Source organism: Ochotona princeps, chromosome 8, assembly GCF_030435755.1.
Source record: "Ochotona princeps isolate mOchPri1 chromosome 8, mOchPri1.hap1, whole genome shotgun sequence".
NCBI lineage: Eukaryota > Metazoa > Chordata > Mammalia > Lagomorpha > Ochotonidae > Ochotona > Ochotona princeps.
Window position 1 is genome coordinate 38,669,667 of NC_080839.1, and position 27,426 is coordinate 38,697,092.

A 27,426-nucleotide genomic window follows, 5' to 3' on the forward strand; every position below is an offset into this window, starting at 1 on the left:
TTGCCTGAACTGAATCCAGCAATCACTGCTGGGTGCTACAGCCTAGCCCAACTGACACACCCTCATTCCCAACTGTCATGTAAACTGGCAGGTACTACTGTCTACACCCATTCTGGCTCTCTTGAGTGCCAGAGGGTGCTGGGGCCTAACCCAATATGGCTCATCCTCAAAACCAACCCATGGGCATGACAGTGGGTGTTATAACCTTACCCAGTGCAGCATACCCACAGTCCTGGCTCTTATACACTCCAGTGGGAGCTGTAGCCAGGCAGGGGATACCCCAAAGTTCCCCTACCAGGCCCATTCCTAGCCCTGGATCTTGCGCATGCTAGCAAGTGCTTCATCCCAGCATGCATGGCCCTCCCTTACTGTCAGCTCTCACTGGGGGGGTTTGAAACTTAGATCATCCAGGCACAGCCTACACTCTCCCTGGCTCTGCTGCATGCCAGCAGGTGTTAAGTCCTGACCCAGCCTGCCTTGTCCCTAGACCCAACCCATACAAATGCTGATGAGTACTGCAGCCTTGCTTAGCCTGGCCCATCCACAGTTTCAGCTACTGTGCTCTCCAGCATGAGGGCAAGCTAACAGGGGCATTCCCCAAGCTCCCCTCCCACGCTGGCTCCTAGCACTGGATCTCACACATGCTGAAAGTTGCTGAAGCCCTGCTTGGCATGGTCTGCCCTCAGTTCTGGCCTTTGTATGTGCCAGCAGGTTCTACAGCCTGGCTCAGCCCGACCTTTTCCCAGCCCCTGCTCCCTGGCTTCCACAAGTTTCTGCTGAGTTCTATGCTCCAGTATGGTTCAGCCCATCACTACCCCCAGCTCTCTACACAAACTGACAAGTGCTGTAGTTCCACAGAGGTGATTGCACAAGTCCCCTACAGAAATCTGCCCCCAGATCTGGTTCTTTCACATTCTGCTGTGTGCTATGGCCCAGCCTGATGTGGCCCACCCCTTTTCTGACTCTCACTACTAAGTCCTGTCGCCTAGCACAGCCAGGTATTACTTCCCAACCCACCCCCAGATTTTGCGTGGCCAGTGAGCAGGTGTCTTGGCCTGACCCAGATATGCCCTCAGGTTTCTCCTTTCTGAATTACCTGGTCTTAACTCCCTCACCTACCTACAAGTTAAGTGGTCTGGTCTGTGGAAGACCCCAGAAGTCATTCCTCCCCTGGCTGCTTTTTTTCCAAGCAATGTTAACACTTGCTTAAGTACAATGCAACCTAGGCAGCTATCTACAACTGGGGATCATACGTCCACTCTTTTAGGAAAATTCTCATTTCGTATCAGATTGATTCAATTATTTTTGTTTTTATTATAAGGAACAATTAATACAATTCTAATTTGTTTAATTATATTAAGTCATTCTGATTAAGTATTTTACTCAATGAGCTTCTACACCCAAGATCAATAAAATGGTGGGCATTAACACGGGGTGAATGGATGGACACATAGCACATCTGTAGCCTTATACACAGCTAAAGCACAAAAAGTGATCTTAATCACTGCAACAGAAGTGGTAAAGTTCCAAGACAAACTAAAAATCTGCAGGAAACTGAGAGGATTCCTAAGACAGACAAACATTGTGTATTTAAAATACTGAGATTCTTCAGTCTTTAAAAACAGACTGAAACTTTATAAAACAAAAACAGCTAGGTTAGGATATAAACAATTAGACTTGTTCACACACTAATTCTGGGAAATATTCCTTAAAGTACAAAAAATAATAAATTTAGATGAAAATACTATTCCACTCAGGCGAAACTTAAAGTGGGTGGAAAAAAGCTCTTTTTTTCAGAGTGCTAAAAAACAAAAACTGCAAATTCTGTATCCAAAGTGCTGAAAATAGCATGTAACTTAACGTATGAACGAAGGAATGAACTGTCAGAAACAGAAACAGGTTTTTCCTCTTAATTCATAGATTGGTGCTCCTATCAGAGACGAGATAGCAGATTGAGAAGGTCATTGCTACATGGCAATCAGTAAGCTTCCACAACCATAAAATCATGAGCAAGTATTATTAACAATAATAATCAAAACAATGAACAGTGATTCAGAGTTTTATATAGGCATTATCTAAACACATATATTAACTTGTTTCTTCATTAACTCTACTTTTCAAATAATGAAACTGTAGAACACACAGGTTAGTAATTCACCAAGGACAGAGAATTAAAGAATAATAGCATTAAGATTTGAAACTGAAGCCTGCATTCTTAATTACTACCTGACTATTCAGCAGTTGAGTTGGCCATGTATGCCCTAGACATAACAGTTTTAGATCTCATTTCATTTTCAATTTCCTTTCTTGAACTTTATTAATCTTAGTATATTTATATAAAGTGAATAAATTTCATATATTGCACAATAAGTCTTAGAAACATAGCTACACTTCCCATTTCATCCTCCCTCCTCCTTTCTCCTCCCTTTCACCCCCAGATTTTACAATGACATATTTTTATTTCACTCTGCAATCACACAAACTTATATTTGAAAACAAGATGCAAGTTCAAAAATATTCACATTTCAGAGTTGGAAAATTCATGTTCCTATTTTATTTGTACTTCATTAAAAATGTATATGTTTGTTTTAGATTTACCTCCAGTCTTCCTTGAGCATAACCCAGGATTAGAAGATTGACTCTGTCCTTCTCAGAGGAAATGGGAGCCCAAGGCCAAGCAGCATCACTGGTCAGTGGCCACCAGCAAACAAATACATCCTGAACACAACTGATAGCTAGATGACGTTCTGTCTTCTTGTTTATTGGACCAGGGATTTCATAATATGAAATCTAGTGATTCAAACAAAAGCATAAAACAAACATTTCTTTTAAAAGGTGTAAAATTCTTAAAGTATTTAAAAAATGAAACCTCAGCAAATACAGATACATGCCAGTAAATATGCTAGCCACACATTTATGAACGTGTCAGAATTTACCAAATTCTGCTAACACACATACACACACATATGTATATTAAAAAAAGACATGTTCAAATTTACTCCCCCCACACACTTTTTTTTAAGTAAAGAAGAGGAAAAGAAGAAATCTAAGTTAAGGAGGAATTGGATGTAGAAATTCCAATCAATACCAAAATGTACAGTCATGGTTGCTTGACAGCATCGACCTACACATAGGATTTAAGACCAGCTGTATTAACTGACAAGTTCAGTACTGCTGACCAAGAGTGTCTGACTACTATTTAACACATAACATGTTAACAATGACTGACGACAATAAAAGGAAAAACAACATGAGGCAAATATCTCTTTAAAGAATATGTAAGACACATACACATATACTCTGCACAAAAGGGATAAGCCATAGCATCATGCATAAAAGTTTATGCAGCTTCTGAGAATTATGCTTCTCTTTCTTAGGAAGGATTTGTAGAATTTATTATTCAAACTATGTTATTTTGGAACATGGTTATTTGAAAACATAAGCACAGCACCATCTGGGTGACACATGCCAAGGAAATATAGATTGCACCGTATTTCTGCTTAAGGAATTAATGGAAGGTTGATAGCTTGGAAGAAAAAAAAAACTATCTTGCCATTGCTGGTCAGCAATAATCGAACCACTTTCTGGGGATTAAGCGCATGGCTAAGCCTACTGGACCAGACACTAGCAAAGGGCAGGGGGTCTTCTTATCAGAGAAATGCTTCTGGAGCCAGTCTCACTACATGACAGATTGCTTTCATATTCCTGTCTGCAAGGCAACAAAGGATGGCAGTAATGCGATAATGCCAGAGTGCAATGGGTGTTAAGAACCCGTTGCATTTATGTATTGTATTTAGTAAATAATCAGGCTCATCCAAATTGTGATCTCACCACTCAACCAAGGCCATTAAAATCAAGGTTAATGCTTTAATAATCCTCTGCTATTTTTTTGCAATACGGTCAAAAGAAACCCTTTTCTATTTGCATGGTCATAATATTATTGACCTCTTCATCCTCTGAATGCACATCAAAAGGAACTAAAAATCAAAGTAATTGCCAGTGTTGTTCTCTCATGGTAAACATTTAACTCCTTGCACTATCCCTTCACTGTTCAGTAAACTGACTCAGATATTTGAAACACAAATTTGTTAAAGATCAATAGTTTCAGAATGATTTTTCTTTGCCAAAAAATTTGCCTGAAATTTTCTTTGCCAAAATTACTTCAATATGAAATAATTAAATCATGGCACAGCTGCAAAGAAAAGCCAAATGTAACATACCCTACACCACTTCCTGCTTTAAAACCCAAATGGGCAATGACAGACAACACAGATGTACCTTATGCTTTCGGGTGCAAATTCTTATTTTTAAGCACTTCGTGCCATTATTTTAATTATTTCTTAAATTTACAATAGTATTGCTACGGACTTCAAAATGCACTGGTTTATTTAGACACCTGACTTAACTCGTTAAGGACCTTAACATTTTCCAGATGATAGAATTAAATGAGCAGTTACCATTTTCAGTCCCTACATGATACAAATCACATTATTTGAAATTTGATATTATCTAGGAGTTTTATGATATCACTGTTATATCAAAATAATCAAGAAAGTAAAATAAGTATTAAAAAATATTCTTCCAATAGACAAATGGCAGTTTACATTAAGTATTAAATATGTATATTTTAAATATTAAATCAGGAAACAAAATTTATGGACTTTACAAAGGGAAATAGAAATTTTCTTGTTAATTTCCCCAGTCCAAAGACAAAATAAGTAATTTGCTTTTTTAAGGTGTAAAGGACTGAAACACTAGGTCTGTTTTTCACATATTTTCCACAACAGAAATTGACATTCTGATAGTTTCTTTCTGTTCTCATGAACAGGTAGCTACTACTGCTCAGTTGATAAGACTTCATCATGCTATCATACCTAAGATGAAGAGATTAGTCATATAATACTTTATTTAACAATGATAATGATTCTTAATTTAAATAGTGCGAGTTAACCCAAACTGGTGTATTTTAAAGACCTTTATTAGTAAGTAAACACTATTTCAAATACACCTATGCTGAGCCATTGTGGAAAATAATATCCTTTTAAGAGCACTAATATACTTCCATTTTTTAATCCCTTAAATATGATTCATGACTACCACTACTTTGCAACTAAAGAAAATGAGTATTACAGAAAATTTCATAGAAGCTCCACAAAGCTAGCAATACTTGACTGTAGTCTATTACCACAATGAAAGATTTACTTGACATATTTCATTCCATTTTAAAAACCTTGTTTATTAAATGTTTCTAAATTAATGCTAAATTCTTCCAAAACCACAACCACTTTTTCAATATCAGATAGTAATTCCACAAGGCAAAAGATTGAACACTATTTTTCCAGAAACACCAATTTCAACTCATATAATTGGCTTCTAAAACCTGGTGCCCTTGCCATTGATACTCTGGGCATGGCATAAGTGTGCATCTTTTTTAAGAAAGCTGTATATCAGCTCTGTTCCCAGTGAACAGTGAACTGTCTCAAATCCACGTCACAGAGGCTGGATCAATCTTGCAAACACAAGTCACCGCTGAAAAGAGGCCTTGAGCTGAAACAGCCTGGAAAATGTATTAGATATTCATCCTCACAAAGAGTATGCCTTCCTGGCACTTAAAATATAATGTGGCAAAACTTAAGCACGTCATTTAAAATAAAAATTTTGCTTTAACAGATTTAAATTCCCTGATAAAAGAAAACAAATTACCTGGAATTAGAAGAAGGAAAGACACTAATATATTAAGGGGATTTCCTTTCTCATTTTCTTCAGTTAACACTAGGGATGAGGGTTGGGAAGACTTCCTACTTCTTGTTTGGTATACTTTCCTATTAAACTTTGAAATTGTCTTATTCCCTCTTGCACTTCTTGGGAGATGGAAAGAAGTGTAGCTACATGGGACCACAGAGACAATAAGAAGAGAGTACATAGTATCACTAGCAAGAAATTCACTACCCAAAGTGTAACTTGCCACTCTGTTAACCTGTCATTGATATACCATCATATAAATTGTTCCACACATGTCTTTGGTATACTATCTCCTACTCCCATAGCAAGAGTAAAAAGGCAAACTTAAGATGGCCATTCTGTGGTGAATCAAATTTCACTCTAATACTAATTCTGTTTTATTCTAAGATCCAGAAGTATTCAAGAATAAGGAGCAACCCCTGTGATAATACTAATACATATTAATAACTAAAATACGTAGGTTGAAATTTCTACCTTATAATCCAAAGCTGAGAGCTTTTCTAGTCTTTTGTTTACATCAGGAGAATCCATCTTCTTGGCAAACTGAATAAAACATAGTTTGTTTTGTGCCAAAAATGATAAGATGATGAAATTGTCTGTGAGAAGAGCTAGAAATAATTGATAATGTGAAATTAGAGTAAGAACATAATGAATTAATGTTTGTTCACTGAAATGTTTTTAAAGCCCACTAATAAACTTGCTAAAATTTCCTACATATCATTTTGACATTTATAATGATACTGAAGATAATGGAAATAATAAATATCAATCTAGTCATGCACAGATTGAACAGTTTCCCCCCCCCCCCGTGGCAATCTCAACATACAATGATGTTGGATGATCACCACCAAATAAGACATACTTGGAACCAGAACTATAAAAGAAAGATTGTTTCATTCAAGAACATCAGTCTGGATTGGAAAAAAAAAACTTTACTTTTATTTGTGCTTAGGCTTTCATTCCATGTTTATCTGATCCAATTCTTCCAGGAACAAAGTAAATTTATTAAACGAAAATTATCTCATTTTCTATTTAAAATTTTTCTGCAGTAACTTTTCTTTTGAGGGCTTAAAGGCTGCATGAAAAAATTATACTATGCCTAATATTCATATTACTTATCATATAACAGCGAAGATTAGCAAACATATTTAGTTTTATTTCTAAAGCATACAGATGGGTAGATAATTAGCAGACACAGTTCCATGAAGGATCATCATATTATATAAAACTGTTGATAAAAACCCCTTATGGGAAATTACAAAAGTGCCTAGTATTATTCCCAGCATAAAGAAATTATTGAACGTTTTATACATTTTTTTTTATTTTCACAACCCTGGCTGTGCAAGCAGTGACCAACAGTAGATCTACACAATTACAGGAAAATCTGGAGGACTGCCAAGAAATCACATTATTATCGTGATCCCATGAGAATGTATTATTTTGGGTACAAATAAAAGAAACAAGTGAAAGAAGATAACTCGGAGACACAAACAGTGTTAGAAGTCTCCTTTTAGTTCTCATAAAGGAGCATCAATATAACAAAATCATCAAGGTCACCATTTCATTTGCAATGTCAACAAATGGGTCAATGATTAGGCATTTGAAAATGGAACCTTCTCTATTGGGAAGCTTCCTTATACTGTATTCCTATAAGAAAGATGAAATGGCATGCTCAAAATCTTAGCCCCAGCTTACTAGTATCAGTAACATTGCTAATTACAGCCATCCTGCAGAGTGCTTTTCTTCACGATGATGCACTTGTGCGTGATTTATTCAAAGGTGGCTAGTGAGAGCACACAGCCGACTGCAGGTTTCTTTATTTTCACCTCTGTCCTTTTTACTAGGCCACACTTTCCTTCATTATTCAGCCCAAAACACTGTTTTCAGTCTTTCATGATAATGCAATCTGATTTAAATCCATTTGGCTTTAAGTAAAACAACATAATCTTAAAAATTCAGGAAGCAACATGGTACAGTGGAAAGAAAATGGCTTTGCAGGCAGAACCTGTGTTCAAATCTCAGGCACTGTCTGGTTCTGTAACTTCAGCCATGTGTGTTCCTTAGGATTTCAGCATTAGCTTCCTGATCCAAAGAAACGCAAAGAAGCAGACTTTTAAAAAGAAAAAGGTAGGTCAGTACCCAGTAAATACCCTTTGAGGCTCAAAAAATATCACTATTCTTCCTATTCAATAAATGGTTTTAAGGTTTTCTTATGTATTCTTATATATTACTGGCATCAACATAATCTGATTTATCGAGCTTATTCAGCATCAACTTTTGAAATGTAGAAAGCATAGCTCAAAATCTATGAAAAGTGGTTATTCGTAGATTCTATGTTTAAAAAATTCCTATCAGAATTGAAGCAACATTTATTTTCACGGGTTATGTTGACCTATTTGTGTTATTTATTCAAAATCATTTGGGAATGAAAAACATATGAAAGGCAATAATAGAGGACTAATTTTGAGAGTATTAAAAACTGTTTTGTAAATATGTTCATTCTTTTAAAGCAAGTGAAAAGTACTTAGCATACCTAATATTTAAAAAGAAAAAACTTTGATATTAAACATTAGTTGAAACTTGTATCAGTCCCAAGGGTAGTAAGTATGCTATTACAAGCAATTACTTGTTGTGCTTGCAAGTCCCCAGTGGTAATAATTAGTCTACCTGTTGACACACTATTTCTCCTGTCCCACTGTTAATGTAGGCAATTGATTTGCACACGGGGGTAATTACCATCACTGATGGTGTCTGAGATGAGCTTCCCCACCAGGCTTCTGTCAATCACCACTTTCTCCAGCTGTGGCCCAGAAAGGCTTAGAGACACCAGCACACCTGAACCAAACAGGAGCTAAAACCAGGTAAGGAGCGAGAAAAAAATGAAAACACTGAGTACTACAATTCTTAAAAAATCTTTATCCAAATATACAACACAGATTATTTATACATGCATCTACACCATGAAATTACATGAGTTCTGCTTCATTTAAAAGCAATCACTGACATTCTGAGTAAAAAGTGACAGGAAGATAAATGATGTAATAAATTTACCGATTAAAATTATACCCAGAAATATAATTTAGTCCATGTTTATTTGAAGTCTAATCTTCTAAATACTTAGTAAGTACTCATAAAGAAGTAACTTCTGTATTCTGCACTGAAAACATGTAATACGTTTTAATACTTTAAAAGATTACTATGTATATCAGAAACTAAAATATCTGATATTTGAATAGTTATCATTGCACATGAAATACAGAAGACATGCTACCATTATAACGTAAACAGATAATGCTTTGATTTGAAAGTTAAATCAACTTACTTCCAAAAATAAAAATCCAATCCATCTAAAATATCAAGATACACGTAAATCAAGGCAATTAAGTGAAATGTTAAATTTTAAAAATCTTAATAACATACACCAGAGATAATTTCACAAGGGGAAATAGACAAATACATTACATATCCAGGTTTTATCAATATCAATATCAATGTTCAAGCAATCACCCAACAAAAGATGGTTGGAATCGCCATTATAATTTTCTACTGCTCTTTTCCATTTGTGGCAGCATAATTCATTCATCTCCAAATGTTTAAAACTTCTGAAAGGACTATGCATATGCGTATGCTTGTTATCTATGAGATTATGAAATATCAACATTGGAAGAAATTGTTTCACCTTCAAGGCAACAGACTCAAAGCTGATGAATCATGGAATAGCATATGGTATAAGAAGAAAAAAAACCAATTGTGAGTAAACTAATCATGAACATGCAAGCCAAATCCAGAGACAACCATGCTTTAAACAAAACAGGGGACTCTCCCACCTACCTAGGCATCATGTCCCAGAGCTAGGGAGGATGAGTCTGCATTAAGATGTATCTGGACAAGTGGGAAAGAAGAGCACCAAGAGCGGCCAGCGAAATAGAAAGACCACTGCTCTCACACTGCCTGACAGGCTCAAGACACACGAACCAGAAAAGAAATACAGGATCCCTTAGCATGTTCAGTTAAAACCTTCCTCCTAGCCACCAGAACGCGTACTGCCACGTGATTTAAAGGACAGTTTTATTTCACGTAAACGCCTCTAAAGGGGATGGTGGAAGAGGAGGGTATTTACTCATCTTCATGGTTTTTTAATTTAATAAAAAAAGGAATATTCTCCCTAAGAATTTCAAAATACTGCACAAATTAATTAATCTCTAATGGATTATATTCAGCTTGACAAAGAACCTTAATGGCAAATACTGATACTTCCTTTCTGGGAAATTCCCCCATAGCAACATAGCATATAGTCTTCACTTCTCAGGCAGGAAACTTTAGGATCACTCTTTCATATCTATATCTAGTTCTCCCACTCACAATGTATTTTCCCCCCTTCTTCTTTTACTGTAAAAACACCCAAAACAGGTTCCTTTCTATTTGTTTTTATCTACTAAAACTCTATACCTCTACTCTTAAACAACTCTTCATTATCCACTGACTTTTTATGTACTGCTTCATATAGACAAGCATCCAATTCATTCTTGAATAATATCAGCAACCAAGAGCTTATTACTTAAAAAAAAAAGCCAAACAAAACTGTCCCACCACCATTAACCAACTGAAAGCTCGTTCACTCATTTTTTGAAGCTTTACTTGTTTACTCATTTTTATTTGATAATGTGAGAGAGATCTAGCACTTCTACCTGATGGTTCACTCCCTAAATGCTCACAATAGTGGGGGTTGTACCAAACCAGAGCTAGTTGCCCTGAACTCTGTCTCCCTTGTGGCTGACAGAGGCTCAAGAACTTCTTTCATAACCTGCTACCTCTTGAGGTACAAACAGCAGGCAGCCAGAATCAGAACCAATGCAGGGACTCCAACTTGGTACTCCAATATAGGATGCAGGTACCCCAAGCAGTGTTAACTATTGTGCCACAACACCTGTTCAGCATTCATTATTCAACAAAATCTGAATGATTATATGCCAAACACTAAACAGCACAGAAATGAATCAAATATAATCCTTGAAGAAGCTTAAATGCAATATAGTTTAACAGAGACAGGTTCAGATTTTAAAAGATGTAATATAATGCTGTTACAGGACCTATTAGGAAAATACACTGGGTAGATTAGGGGTTCTTAGAAGGCCTTAGCTTGAGATAAATGTTAAACTTGCCTTCTTAGAACTTAGCCCCACAGTCCCAGTTTTCTTCAAAACAATTTATTTCAACATTCAAAGATAATAACACAGTGGTTAAGAGCATGGACTGCAATCAGAATGAAATCAGCTTTGGTTCCACTTACTAGCTGTGTGACATGGATGGAGTTATAGAAGCTCTCTGTATCTTCATTTTTCTCAAGAGAAAATGGGCATGATAAAACCTAATTTACATAATTAGGACTAAATAACCTTTAAGCAGTATTTAGAATAATGCCTGGAACACAATGTTTATAATTACTATTATTTAGCAACACCATTATCATCATCATGAATCATTCCTCATATTCCCATTATTCTAACACTGTGAACACATACTTTTTAAAAATCTGTGCCTAAGCTGGACTCCCATTTGTTATGACTTCACAAGGAAGCTAAGATATGTCCAAGATTCTTACAAGTTCCTTCAGAGGACCGGAAAATTTAGTATGTCCAAATTAGTAACTTTTCCTTTACATCCTGTTCTTACCTCCACTATCATGAAATAATCCTCCTGTAATAAAAAAAAAAAAAAGCTGCTCTTCTTAAACAAGGGCATGTGCCACAGCACATAATTAATTATAAAAGCTCACCTTGGTGGTACAGAGGACAGTACAAACCATGGGAACAGCGTCCGAGAGGAAAGGATTAAAAGGCAAGATCAAGGAGTAACAACAAATCAAATGTGGGTAAACAACTAATCTACACACGACACAGAGGCAGAGACCAGGGGAAACGAATCTTGCCCGGAAAGCTTGGGAAAATCCTTCAGAACCTTTATCAAAGATTTTAGGCAGCCATTTATTCATAATTCATTCATTCACCCCACAAACACATTATCAAAACATCACATCAACCAAATGCTGCTCAAGATGCTTAGAAAGCAGTGAAGAGAATACACAATTCCCTTGATTTTCCTGTCCTCATGGAGCTTACATTTCTGTGTGCAGACAGTAAACAAATAGTTTGAATATAATGTCAGATAGCAATGGAAACAATGAATAACAGAGCACCGTAAGAATTAGGATTTTACAATAAAGGGAAGGAAAAGGGAGGAGGAGGGAAATCCCAGAGCATATTTTAAGCAGAGTAACTAACAAAGAAATAAAAAGGCCTCTCTGCAGTATGACACTTGATTACAGGCTCAAATGAAATGAAGAAACAATCCATATAAATATCAGGAGACTGGAAATTTAAGAACAGCAACAACAACAACAATAATTCTGAGGTCAAAATGTACCTGCAATGAATGAAGACAGGTCAGGACAGGAGTGAGAGAGAATGAAATACTCACAGAAGATAAAGTCACAAAGACAGGGAAGGGTCAGGTCAGGTTGGACTTGTTAAAAAGCTACTGGGTTTTATGTGGAGAATCACAATCTAATTCATATTTTTAAAGAAAGATCAGGAAAAAAGTAAAAGCAAAGAGACAATTGGAAAGCTACTACAACGATCCAGGCAAGATAAGATGATGGAAACATGGAGGAAATGATACATGAACAGATTTCAGATACATATTTTTTAAGATTTATTTTATCTTTATTGGAAAGCTAGATATAAAGAAAGAAGAAGAGACAGGAAGATCTTCCGTCCGATGAGTTACTCCCCAAGCTACAGCAACAGTCAGAGCCTCTTCCAGGTCTCCCACTCGGCTTTGGGCCGTCCCACAAGCAGGGAGCTGAATGGGAAGTGGGGCTGCCGGGATCAGAACCAGTGGCCATATGGTATCCTGGCATGGCAATGTGAGGACTTTAGCCACTAGGCTACCACGCCGGGGCCTCAGATATTTTTTTTTTTTTAAAGTATTTACCCACTTAAAGAAAGACTGTAAGTGACAATTAAGAAAAGACTCAGAGGTTTTTGGCCGGAACAGCTGGGTTTACTGAGAGAAGCAATGCTAGTGGTGAAGCAAAACTAGATTGTGGGAAATCAAGAGTTAGCTTCAGACACATTAAGTTTAAGGTATCTGTGAACATACAAAGAGAGATGCCCAGCAGACAAGTGTGGTTGTTTCTTAGGATCGAAACAGGTTCACTATTTCAGATCTTTAAATGTTCTGTGGCTCAGGGGTATCTTGATTTTAAATTATAAAGTTTAAATAAATTAATAAACTAATTAATGCATTTTATAAAACAGCCTGTAGACAAGCAAAGTTTCCAGGTACTAGTGCCAAGGATACTCCTGCATATAGTAATAGAGATAACTAGATAGGAAAAAAAAATAGTCTGAAACTCAGGGAAGGAATACTCTAATTCAGACAGGAAATCTTACCTCTGCTTGCTTGTGTAAGGTGATCAGTCCCTGTGCTGTCCAAAATGGGAAGGGCTTAGGTTATTATCTGGGAGGAAAGAAGGAAAACAGGCTCCAAGGTGGTGTCTTATTCCATGGCAAGAGATTGGGGGATTCCGGTGCCTCAGAAAAGGAGAAGTAGGAAGAGTGGTAAAGGAAGTGGATATGATCTTGAGAACAGGCCCACAGAATGAATGAATGTGAAGGCCAGTAAGCCTTCCAGATACTACCCCGGCGGGGATGTTCTTTGTGCATGAGAAAATGAAGGCAGAAATAAGAAGTGAGACTTCTTTTTCTCTGACAGCCCTCCAGACAGGAAGTACATTTCTTATCACTCCTGCTCTGTGTGTGCTTATCTTGCCTTTATCACTTTCTTCAATAAGCTTCAGGGGCTGACGCTGGGATATAGCAAGCTAAACCTCTGCCTGAGGCACTGGTATCTTATATGGGAACCAGCTCCAACACAGGCTGCTCCACTTCTGATCCAGTTCCCTGCTAATAGCCTAGGAAAGCAGGAGAGGATGACCAAGTCCTTGGGCCCTGCACCCACATAGGAAACCCAGAAAAAGTTCTGGCTCCAGTTTCAGATCAATCTAGAAGTTGGAAGAGATCTTTCTAACTTTGCCTTTCATATAAAGAAATGAATCTTTAAAAATAAGTTCCGCCAGAATGGTGTATTTTCCCTTTACAAAACATGGAAATGATTCTCATGATCTTCAGATAGTTCTTACTAGTGGCTCCTCTTAACTCCAGGTCCATAGTACTTGGAATGTGTACTTAACTGGAAGTGAAATGGCACTTTATGAAAAAAGATAAACTATCCTAGATGGTATCATTAATCAAGTCAAAACATAAATAACAATACAAATGAGTTTCATCTATTCAGTAGTTAAAAAAAGAAAAAAGCAGTGCCTCTTGTGTCCCTATGTATTGAGGGAAGTACCATGCTGAACAGGGCAGACAAGTACTGACAGAGTATATATAGGTTATGGTAGCAGACCACATCACAGAGAAAAGAGGAGGCTTTGGTTAGGATGGAACAACGTTTTGAGAAGATACAGTACAGCACTGCACTTGGTCTCCAGTACTGAAGAAAAGCAAGTAATCATGTGAAGTATTTTTAACAATTCTCAGTAATTGAAAAAACTCCCATAACCAAATGTGATTCTTACAATACCTGAGGAAAAACAAAAAAGCAGAACTAAAAATCAACACTAGGTGATAGGTTCAATCCCCAACAAGCATGCACTTAAAACTGATCCCATGAAAACATTAAAAGTAGTGTGGAGACAGCAGTACTAGATACTACGGTCCAGAGTGGGAACAGGGTATTAGGATCCTTTGGAGTGAAACCTGCGGTGTAAGCAAAGATATTATAGAACCACTCTCCTGGGGGCCCAGTGAGTTTTGCCTTATGAAAGCACACATGGGCTTTCAACCGAATCCAGAAGATGAATTCTGGAGAACCTGAGAACTACAAATAATTTCACTATGGAGAAATCCATCATTAGAAGTGGGATCACTGAATTTTTTTTTAACAGATACCTGCTAGAAAAAAATGAGGTGTTTTCTGTAATTTATTCCTTTATTCAGCAAATATTTTTTGAATATAGAGAAAAACCATGCCTGACTAATTGACTAAAGGAGAGACAAAAGTAAATGCAGCTAAAACAAGGAAAAAAATGGAATTAGCTAAACAAAAGGACAAGAAAGTTATTTTTTCTGAACAGAAAAGTATCAACAATAGGGTTTCCCAAACATCCTGTTCCCAGAGATCTTTGTTATCTGCAGTAGATATATATGCAATATATACATGCCTGAAAATCTGCCTATGTCTACATCAATTTAAGAAATCTCATTTTAAACTTATTCACATTATAGAATAAATGAAGCTACATGTTAACCTCTACAGCATTTTTTAAACTAGGTTAATCATATATACAGTTATATATAAAGTATATAATGCATATTTATTATTTTATATATTAAGATACTGAGGACATATCTAGAAATATTTACATTCATGGTCAAACCGTTAAAGAACAAGGTCCAAAGGTACATTTTATGTCTCTCAGAGGTTTTAAAGATCTAGAAGAAAAAAAGCAGTGGTAAGAAATGAACAAGATGTACCAGACACTCAGCTACAGGTAACGGTCTACACTGCCTTGGACCTAGACAAGTTGTTTACACTGCTGGGAGAAGAGCAGCCAATAATGGCTGGCATTCAGAGCCTGGTTTATGTTAACTCTGTGTTAGCTCTACCAGCGTGTTAGTACAATTCCCTATCATTTAACGTTAAATCTGCAAGGAAAGGGGAGTTGCCAGTGCATCACCACCACCTACTTTCCAGGGACTGTGAGCTGGGGTGAGAACACTGAAGACTTCAATATTGGCAGAGTTGCAGCCACAGACCTCCTCAAACCAGGGTACTGCAAGGGTTAGCATATGAGAGTCAGGATGGGGGCCAGCTAGCTCCACCTTGCAGCAGGTGAAAGTACAACAACCGAATGCAGGCCAGGCAAGGAATAACTCCTCGACCAAGTCTGATCATGTGCACGAGAGCTCAGACTCAGGGAATGCTGGGCAGTGGAACCTAGAGGGCCTCCTCACATAAGTCTGCTATACCTACTGCCATGTAGGAGAGCAAGAAGGGTCAGGCTGGGCAGGGGGGCCGATAGGACTAGCACTGCAGGTCTCCTTGGACCAGGCCACTGCACCCACTAGTGCATCCAAGAGCCAGGGCTGGAGACAGGCCAGAGGAAGGGTCTAAAAAGCCCATACACCAGGAATCCCTGGACCAGGCTGCAGCACCACCATGGGGGGAGGCCCTCTAGTGGCTTTTGGTGATGACTAGCAGCACATCCTTTAATCTAATGATGACTTCAGACACATCAGGATCTCCAACCTCAGGGATCAGAACCCAGGGGTATGTGGTCCGGGTTCAGTGCACAGGTTACATAATTAGATCATCTATGTTGCTGGCTCCTGTGCAAAGAAGGCAACAACATATCAGAGTAATGATGAAGACATAGGGACATAACCACTGGCACTGAATGGAAGTTCTCAAACTGGTGAGAGGGAGCCATTGGATGAGACAGAGTTCCAAACCTGGAATAGGTAAGCCCTATGTCCCTAATCAGCAGGAACTAACTACAGAAGATATGATTAATCTACACCCTTTAGCAACTCTTAGAGTCAAAAATCTTTGAGTTGTCGGAGCTTCCACAGGGGATGGAAGAAGTCCAAACACTACCGTGCAGAAACCAACGTCATCGGAAAGACAACCAGAAGCCCTGAGTGGTCTGCAGAAACAGAAGAACAATAAACGTCCTTCGGGACCAGGGAGGAGAGCTTTCTCTGGTCCGAGCCTGGCTCCACCTCTGGACCCCCCCTCCCTCGCAATGACCATCGGGATCGCTTCGAAAACCCCTCACAGAAAACAATCATACAAACTAAAAAAAAAAAAAAAAAACCTAAAATAAACAAACAACAGAAAGTAGAACTTGAAATCTGACAGGAAAGAGCTGGCTTGGATTGGCTCATGCCTCGCTGGGTGGGTCACAAAGATTAGTTACTCCTCGCCATGGTGTTGAGGATTTTCCTGCACACCCCCCCCCCCAAAAAAAAAATGTTCTGCACCTAAAATGTTGACATATATCTTATTAGAGTTACAAGCCAGTCTGGATTATCCTAAAATCTGCCAAGATCAGCAAAATTTTACTTCAACACAACAACTGGCTAAATACTAAGATGAAATGGACACGAAACAGCTGAATGGTGCCTTATGGCCATTTTAAGGTATAGAGCAGCCGGTCCTGTATATGAACTAAAATTGAAATGTCAATGAGCTAATCATAGGTTGTGGCTAGGACTTGTTTTCCTTTTTTTTTTTTTTTCTTTTTAATACACTGGTTACTCAAAACCATGTCAATTCCATAACATTGCAAATTGCTGTTGATGTTATATTGGGACTCTTAATTGACTGGGATGATATTCTGCCAGCTCAAACTTCAGACCAGAAAAGGTCTCCCCAAGAAACTGTTCAACCCATCTGGACAATAAGTAGCTGGACTCTATGCTTGGTATATGTTTGCAATGAAAGAATCTTGATTGAATTTGAACTGTAATACTGCATCAAGGTGGAGGAATCCACCGGGGGGAGGGGAGGGGGAGGGAGCGGGGGATTCCCAGAGCCTATGAAACTGTCACATAATGCAAAATAATTAACAATAAAAAAAAAAAAGAAAAAAAAATTGAGGTTCACACAACAAACTTGGCTTTCAGGCAGTGTAATTTGTAATGGAGAATTTGAACTCCAGTTGAAAGAGTGAATAAACTGTCTCTTAAAGTTTTATCTGCAAGGCAAAAAAAAAAAAAAAAAAAATCTTTGAGTTGTGATGAAATGAGACACGCAGGTCAAAAGCTGGATGCCACACTCCTCCTGCTCTTTGTAAAACCCACTCATCTATGTATCTTAATAATGAGCCTCCTCCCCCAGAGGGGGATCTAGGGCAGTATCACGAAATCACTCTCCTTCCCAAGATCACATGAAGACTGACAATGTGGATGGGCACTCTTTCTGTGAAAACAGAAAGGAAAAAAGAAACACATCCCCTCTTCCACTCTACCCCATTCCCAATCGTCTTCACCTCTGAACAGGTCCCACGTGTATCTGTCATCTCCTCTCATTTTAAATAAACTTTAAAAAATCAAAAAACATGTGCCAGAAAATAATTATTTCTACAACATTTTGTAACTTACAGAACTTTACACATGCTGTAATACATACAAAATCCCAGTAATTACACCATAAGTATTTTTTAAAAAATACTTTAAAAATTTTTTTTAAATGAAAGGAAAGAAAGTTAATCTTCATGCCAATGCCTCATCAAAAGGGCAAAGCAACAAACCAAAGGTCTCATAATTAGTGGGAAACTAGAGACCAACACAGGGAAACCAAGAAAGGTTTACTAATGACAGCTGTATTCTTTCCCTGACACTGAGGGACTCATATCCTTAACCCTAACATCTCAGTTGACTTCCATGATACCCATCTGTTTTTCACCTCTCTAGATCTTTCTTGCAACCCAGTCTTCTAAACCAGTAGCTCCCAATTAGGGTATATTTTGTCTTCCAGGGGACATCTTGCAAAATTTCAGTCACTGTGGGTTGCCCCCACCTCTATGTTTTGGCCATCTTCACAATATCACCTGAAAACAGAGCTTGTAAATGAGCTGCTATGGAGACAAGGGTGTTCTCCATGCCTCCATTATATACACTGGCAGACTGCACGAACTCTAATCAACACTTTTCTCACATAAGGAAAAGGTAATGTGGTAACCTGCTCTCCGTCATGAAGGAAATCCTGCTCAGATACTTCAAATGCAAGGTGGACAATGAGCAGTCCAGATCAGCAGCTTCCTCTGTGTCTTTAACCATGTTTAGGAATCTGATGACTAATTCCTGTTGTCAAGATAGGAAGAGCCCAAAGGCAAGTTGAGACTACCTTGGCTTGATAGAAATATCTTGTTAGAACACCTCCTTGCTTTTGTTCTTATTCTCTGATCACCAATGAGGCTTCTTATCTATAATTTAGTCTGTTGAATAATCCATCCATCAGTGGGAATGCCCCCGGCAAATGAGCAATGTCTATGACGCCAGATATATCTTACATTGTAAATTGATAAATTACCATTCCAGTTAATAAATCACATGCTTCTAAGTTTGGTTATTGTGAATGTTGTTAGTACAAGAAAATAAATGGCGATAACATGAACGATAGATAAGTTTAATTAATGAGAAAACATCTGCCCATATCCATGATACACTAAGTGGAATGGAAACTTTTAAAAGTTACAGTTCTATGTTTAATCCACCATCCCATTTTATGTGATACATGTACATATATACATATAAAAATTAGATAAACAAGGCCTGGCGTGTTAATCTAGTGGCTAAAGTTCTTGTCTTGCAAACACTGGGATCCCATATGGGTCCTGCTTCCCATCCAGCTCCCTGCTTGTGGCCTGGGAAAGCAGTCAAGGGTATCCCAAAGCCTTGGGACACGGCACCCGCGTGGGAGACTCAGAAGCTCCTGGCTCCTGGCTTCAGATCGGCTCAGCTCTAGCTGTTGCATCCACCTGGGGAGTGAATCAGTGAATGGAAGATCTTCCTCTCTGTCTCTCTTCCTCTCTATATAGCTGACTTTCCAATAAAAATGGATAAATCTTAAAAAACAACTAGATAAAAAAAAGTAGAAAAATACACTCAAACTACTGATAGTAGGAACACTACAGGAAGGAAATTGGGAGCTGGAATCTTCCCACCACACAGATATTTTAAATTGACTTCAGAGATGATGTTTTTCCTTTTTGTCTATTATTCAATATTTACCTGTTACCAATACATTTCTTACTTTAAAAGTTTTAAAGAGATGCAACAACTGCAGCTTTGAAAAATCAGACTAATACAATGTAGAGCGGTTCTTTACTAAAACAATTAAACAGGACAACAAAATGAATCCCTCTCACCCACAATTCTTATTTAAAAAAAAAATGTAAAACCATCTTTTTCTCCTTACATTTCCTTGACTGTTCATCCACATGTGACTTTCTATTAAGATTACCCCTAATAATTATATATTATGATATATTCAAACTGTGAATCACTACGTATTTATTAAAAATGAGGGGTTTAGGTGTTAGGCCTGTGTGGTCAGGCTAACACTTGAGATGCCTTCATATCTGAATCCCTGGGCTTAAGTCCGTCACCACTGCCCCTTCAGTATCCTCGTTACTAGGAAGCTGGACTCCAAAAGCAGAACAAGAGATCAAAACCAGGTGTTCCCATGAAGGATGCAGGTACACCAACTGGCATCTTCACACCAAGGCCAAATGGCCCCTAAGTTTCCAACTATTCACTTAATTTTTAGAATAGATAATACATTCATATAATTACAACAGAAAACCATGTCAGTTTGTACAAAAACAACCAAGTCTTTTTTTTCTCCCATTCTTGTATCTCTTCCACTTATGCTTCTTGAGGGCCCCTCTAGTTATTCAGTTTCCTTTTTCTCATCTATCTTCCTGAGTTTTAGGAGAGCTTAATAAGCAGAGAAGTAACAGATTTTTATTGAAAATCATCTTAGCTACAAGGGGAGGATAGTCTGGTAAGGATCAAATATGGAAGCAAGTAGATCAATTAGGAAGTTCTTAAGTATTCTAGAGAGAGAAAGTAAGGTGGTTCTAGTAACAGGTATGAAGGAGGGCATACAGCCTCTGAAAGAGCAATGGGAGAGACGCTGAGGAAGTAAAATCAGTAACAATCAGACATTAGTTGGATGTGAGGGAAAGGGATGAGGTCAGTAGAAAAAAAAGAGGAGAATTTTGAAAAATGGGTGGCTTCAGGCTTCCAACATCCAAAAATGGATGGAGAGCAGGGCCATTCTGAGATTGAAACAGTAAGAGGACCGGATAGCCCGTGAGTTCTATTTTCAGGATACTGTGTTTGCCATTACATTTTTTTTAAAGATTTACTTATTCTTTTATTGGGTCAGATTTACAGGGAGGAGAGATAGAGAAAAACATCTTCCATCCTCGGCACACTCCCCAAGTCGCTGCAATGGACAAAGCAGAATGTATCTGCAGAGTGTCTTCCAGGACTCCTACACAGGTGCAAGTTCCAAAAGCTTTGGGCTGTCCTTTACTGCTTTTCCAGGCCACAAGCAGGGAGCGGAAAGGGAACTGGAGCAGTTGGGATTAGAATCGGCAACCACATGAGATCCCAGCCCACGCAAGACGAGGACTTTAGCCACTAGCCTATTGCACTGGGCCCTGTGTTTACCATATCTTTATACAGTGCCAAAGGAAGACATAAAATAGACAGTAAATACATAACTTTGCAGCACAAGGGGAAAATCTGAGTAGAGAAGTCCTTGAACTGTGATACAAATTTGATAACCCAGAAGTTCAGAGTGCAGATAAAATGGCTCAGAATTGGGCCTTGAAGAATGCCAACATTCAAGGACAGGCTAGGAGAGAACAGGTCTGAAAAATATAAAAAATGACTGCAGAGTTAGAAAGAATACTGCAGGAACAAAAAAATCATGGAAAATAACAAAAAAAAGTAACTTTAAACAATGGAAGAAAGGGGCTGCTAAAAACTGTTGTGTATTTAAGATAAGGGTTTTTAAAGAATCCACTGGACTGAGTAATACAGAGGTTTTCTATAACCTTAATGGACGCTTTCATTGTCATAATCAGGTGAAAAAGGACAGAAGTTTGGTGAATAATGAATAAGCAGTAAGAAAATGGGGAATTAAATACAAATAATTGTTTAGTAATATGACTTTAAAGTGAAAGGGTAAGATTTGCTGGTGCATGGATGGATATATGGTATTGAATAAGAGTTATGCTTATTTGTTTAAATGGAATCAAGACAAGCCTACTTGCGACCCTGTACCCGTGTGGGAGACTTGGAAAAAGTTCCTGGCTCCTGGCTTCAGATCAGCACAGCTATGGCCGTTGCGGTCACTTGGGGAGTGAATCATCAGATGGAAGCTCTTCCTCTCTGTCTTTCCTCCTCTCTATATATATCTGACTTTGCAATAAAAATAAATCTTTAAAAAAAAAGAATGGAATACAATCTTATCTTTTTTTCTTTTTTTCTTTTTTCTTTTTTTTTTTTGCATCCAATCCTTAAAAAAAAAAATTTTTTTTTTTCATTTAGTTTTAGGCTTTGGGACATCCTCAACTGCTTTCCCAGGCCACAAGCAAGGAGCTGGGTGGGAAGCAGAGCTGCCAGGATTAGAATCGATGCCCATATGGGATCCCAGCGTGTTCAAGGCAAGGACTTAACCCTCTAGACTACCCCCGCTGGGCCCTGAATTCAATCTTTAACAACAAAATGGATGGAAATGAAAACCATCATGGTGACTAAGTCAGTCCCCAAAAGACAAACATTAAATTTTCTCTGATATGTGCAAATTATTATACAATACAAAAGAAATGTATAGAACAAAATTGATACACTACAATGTGAGAGTTTTTGTTAGCTCTTGTTTATACTTCTATGGAACTCAGTTCTTTCTACTTTTTACTTGTTGAGTGTTATGGTTACTGGTGAATTAAAACAGTTTCTATAAAATACATGAAATCCGTCCCCTTTATACTAATAAAAGTAAAAAATGAAACAGAAAAAAAGAACAAAGAGGACTCTCATGTTACAACTTCGAAAATAATTAAAAAGCTAAAGTACTCAAACCAGTGTAGTACTAACATAAAGACAGACACATAAACCAAGGGAACAGAACAGAATGTCCAGAAATAAATCCTCAAAACACCTACATTGTCAAATGACCTTTGACAAGGGTGGCAAGGTCATCCAGCGTGAACCTGACATTCTCTTCCACAAATGGTGTTGAATATTGTATATTCACATGCAAAACAAAATCAGACCTCTACAGTATACAATCTACAAAAATTAACTCAAAATGGATTAAGACACAAAAGACTCAAAACCATGAAACTTCCAAGCAAAACACTAGAGTTGGCAATTATTTCATGAATATGACATTAACTACACAGATAACAAAAACAGACAAATTAGAATATGTAGAATGTAAAAACAACTGTATTTTTAAGGACCCAACAAAAAGAATGAAAAGGCAATCTACATAATTAAGCAAAATATTTGCAAAATATGTATTTTAAAAGAGGTTAATCTCAAAAAGGCATAAGGAACTCCTACAACTCATCAAAAACAAAAAAATCAAATTAAAAAATTTATTTAAAATCTGAAGAGGACTTTAAAAAATAAAGATTTATCTACTTTTACTGGACAGATATACAGAGAAGAGAGAGAGAGAAAGATCTTCCATGCGCTAATTCACTCCCCAAGTGACCACAACAGCCAGAGCTGAGTCAATCCAAAGTTAGGAGTCCAGAGCCTCTTCTGGTCTCCCATGCAGATGCAGGGTCCCAAGGCTTTGGGCTCGACTGCTTTCCCAGGTCACACGCAGGGAGCTGGATGGGAAGCAGTGCTTCTGGGACACAAACCTAGCGCCCATATGGGATTCCAGTGCATGCAAGGTGAGAACTTCAGCTGCTAGGCTACCGTGCCAGCCCCAAGTGCTTGAGTTTTTGAAACTCATATAGGAAACAGAGATGCAATCCCTGCCTCCTGATTTCAGCATGTCCCAACCCTGAATGCTGCAGTCATTTCGGAAGTGACTTAGCAGATGGATGTGTCTTTTCTACTTCATACCATATTCCATGAAACATAACGTATGCCATGTCACTGTCTTTCAAATAAATCAGTCTTTTTTTTAAAAAAACTGTATTTCGGGGCCTGGTACAATGGCCTAGTGGCTAAATCCTTGCCTTGCATGCCCCATGATCCTATATGGGTGCTGGTTCACATCCCAGCTGCTCCACTTTCCATTTAGCTCTCTGCTTGTGGCCTGGGAAAGCAGTAGAGAACAGCTCAAAGCCTGAGGGTCTAGAACCTGTGTAGGAGACCTGGAAGAAGTTCCTGGCTCCTGGCTTCAGATTGGTTCAGGTTCAGGCGTTACAGTCCCTTGGGGAGTGAACCAGCAGATGCAGGATCTTTTTCTCCTTCTTTCTGTAAATCTGTCCTTCTAATAAAGATAAATCTTTAAAATAAATAAAATCAGTATACCTCAGATATACTATTGTTAATGGGTACACAATTTTTTTTTTATTTTTAACAAAATCTTTTCAGTGGAACAGCCATGAATATATATGCACCATTCACAGTTCCTTTAAGAGAAACTAAACCTGGCAGCAGAAATGACAGAGGACACACTTTCCTCAAGGACCCACTATGCAGTAACTAAGTATGGCGCGGCCTGAGGCCAGCCTAATCCTGCCCATCAGATGACTTCTCTAAGGGATACCTTGGCTGAACCTCCTCATCACTGCGCCGTCAGCTGAGCTCTTTCTACTCAATCCTCCTTCCTTCCCTGTCCTTTCCTAGCAAAAAGGATCTCCCCTTATTCTCCTTCTCCTTTCCTCATTATCTTTCACACCTCCAGCATAATCTTTTGCATAAGCACTACCATCTTAGTGGCTGCTTCACTGAAGACCCAAGTGACACCAAGCATTTGTTTTAAAGGGGTATTCAGTTATAGAAATGTATGAGTCAACTTATAAAATGTCAATAATAATTAAAACAGCTGTTTATTCCCAAGCCTCTCAATTCTTCTTAAAGATCAACCATGTTCAACTCTCTTAAGCAGTTTCTTTGGTTTCTATCACACATGTCTAAACAAGAAGCTGTGTCAGCTAAAAACGCATTTATGTGTATGTAACAGTAACCTGAAAAATCATTACTCAATCAAATAAGGCATATTTCTTTCACTCATATAATCTAAGGAGTCTGATTTCTAATCCTTTGTGCACGTCATTTTCATTAAAGATTTTCATATCTTCTCTACAACTGTGTATTTTTTAAATTTACAAATTATACTTGATTGTGTTTTTTGATCGTTAGGTCCTTTCAAGCTGAAAATATGCAACCTTCAGTTCCAAGAAATACCGTATTATTTTTTCTTCCCTTCTGCTTCCTATTAGATTTTCTGCTTCTCTAATCTTGTTCACATAATGCTCACTACTGCATCCTTTTCTCATTCTATTCTTCATTATAGGGTATATCAATTTTGATTGTTAATTCTTCAATTATTTTTATTTACTCTCATTCTTAATTTGTAAATATTCCCTTTTCCTCATTCCTTTTTCTTTTTTTTTAAATTTCATTTTATTACAGTTTCATAGGCTCTGGGATTCCCCCAACCCCTTCTTTTGCCCTCCCAAGATGGATTCCTCCACATTGCTGCAGTAGGATAGTTCAAATCCAGTCATGATTCCTTCATTGCAAGCATGTAGCATGCATACAGTCCAGCATCTTATTGTCCAGATAAATTCAACAGTTTCTTGGGGAGACCATCTCTGATATGAAAGTAGAGCTGGAAGAATATCATCTCATCCACTGGAAAGCCACAACATAACATCAACAACAATTTACAACATTGTCCTCATTCCTTTTTTAAAAAATAGCATAGTATACCTGCCTCAAAGATGTTAACAACTTCTCTTGAACCTTTGTGGATATCTATTTTAATTCTCTTAGTATTTTTCTGTTTATTGTATTGCTGATTCTTTCCTTTTCTGCTTGTTTCACCTTCAGACTTACAGATCTCAAATTTAGATAAAGAATTTCCTCCAAAATGTAATCTCCAGTTCTCTATCTATATTTAAAAGTGGTTTGAAGGTTGAATTTCATGGGCAGGTTTGCTAACTTCAGCTTTGCTGTAAGATTAGTTGCACATCTTTCTTTTTGAAAGGAACTCCAGGCTTTGCTCTGGCGAAAAGTCAATTTTTTCAGAAGCAAGTCCTCTAAACAAGAAACATGGAGACATAAGCTTGGTAAGTATTGTAGTGGGAAGCAGCTGGAGAAAATCTCACCATTCCAAATATAGACTCATTTAATCGCCTTATTCTTTTTTTAAAGATTTTATTTATTTTTATTGGAAGGACAGATTTACAGAAAGAAGGAGAAAAAGATCCTGCATCTGCTGGTCCATTCCCCAAGGGACTGTAACGCCTGAACCTGAACCAATCTGAAGCCAGGAGCCAGGAACTTCTTCCAGGTCTCCTACACAGGTTCTAGACCCTCAGGCTTTGAGCTATTCTCTACTGCTTTCCCAGGTCACAAGCAGAGAGCTAAATGGAAAGTGGAGCAGCTGGGATGTGAACCAGCACCCATATAGGATCATGGGGCATGCAAGGCAAGGATTTAGCCACTAGGCCATCATGCTGGGCCCAATCCCCTTATTTTTCATCTAACCACCTCATTTCTGCTTTATTATGCTAGCTGTCTTCAAGTTCATAAATTCTGTATTTTGGTATCCCCATCCCATATCATTTGCTCTTTATATTAACTTTAAACACAGCTTCTTGTTTTTAGTTGCATATTCTACCTTATATGTACCTCCCCGAGCTCCTGAAGCACACACTTTGGCTTTGAATTGACATCTATGCTGGCAAGCAAACATACTTAAGTAAGGGCAGTGGTCTGAGGCTAGGTACATCCAAAAATTTATGAGACTCAAAAACTGGTTGGAATTTCTTATAATCATGGTATTTTTATCCTCCTTGCTTTTACCAGTTTACTTTTTTTAAAACTATAATTTATTAATAAGCAGAAGTGGGAATAATCACACAGGTTTAATATGGGGCATATCTTATTATGATCAAGGTTATATATTTTTAAAGATTTCTTTATTTTTATTTGAAAGAGATATTTTTCAGAGAGAAAGAGAAGGTCTTCCATCTGCTGGTTTATTCCCCAAATGGCTGCAACAGCCAGAGTTCAATTGATCCAAAGCTGGGAACCAAGAAGTTCTTTCTGGGTCTCCTACATGCTGCAGCATCCCAAGGACTTGAGCCATTCTGATACTTTCCCAGAGAGCTGAACTGGAAGTAGAACAGCCATGATATGAGCCAGTATCCATTTGGGATGACAGCACCACAGGGCTGAGGATTAGCTTGCCGCACCATGGTACTGGCCACAATGGTATTTTTACATGAATATTTTTCTATAGTTATGTGTTGCTGAAAATCAATATGGTATATATAATGGCATGAATTTTGCACTCACAATACTTGAGTTTGAATCCTGTTATGGCTTACTGCCTGTGTAATTAATTTATATGTTTCCTTATCTATAAAAACGAGATAACACTAACCAGATCATAGAGCTGAGGACCACAATGATTTGATACTCATCCTGTAATGACTGGAAAATGAAGATATAAAGGACTTGAAGACAGCATGGCACTTAGGAAGAGCTACATAAATGTTAAATAAAACAGACTTATTTAGATAATACAGTGGCTTAATTTGTACAGAATTGCAAAGGCTATCAACAATAACTAGAACTGTGACTGTGGCCCATCTTTAAGTAACTTTATACACATGAAGCCACTTGCAAGACTCCTATCCCATATCAAAGCGGCTAAACTCAAAGTCCACCTCCAGCTCCTGCTAGCAGATAGCTACCTATTGTACAAGCTGAACTGTAGCAAGTGATGGTTCAGCTAGCTGAGTCTCTTTCGCCCATATGGGAGATCTGGATTGAATTCTCATCTCCTGGCTTCAGCCTGACTACCCTTGGCTGCTGCAGCATTTGAGGA

General features: G+C 37.9%; 1 protein-coding gene across 6 annotated transcripts in view; it reads right to left on the reverse strand.

Annotated features, from left to right (window-relative positions):
* WDPCP (WD repeat containing planar cell polarity effector) overlaps positions 1-27,426 on the reverse strand; it is a 327,334-nt gene that overhangs the window by 200,732 nt on the left and 99,176 nt on the right. For 5 of the 6 annotated variants that reach the window (XM_058667873.1, XM_058667872.1, XM_004580285.2 and 2 more), the window contains 3 exons: positions 8,479-8,593; positions 6,217-6,350; positions 2,599-2,790 (listed from right to left, as the gene is read on the reverse strand). In XM_058667873.1, coding sequence (XP_058523856.1) covers positions 2,599-2,790; positions 6,217-6,350; positions 8,479-8,593 — 441 coding nt within the window. The remainder of the gene's footprint in view (positions 1-2,598; positions 2,791-6,216; positions 6,351-8,478; positions 8,594-27,426) is intronic. The other variant, XM_058667875.1, reaches the window with a different exon arrangement.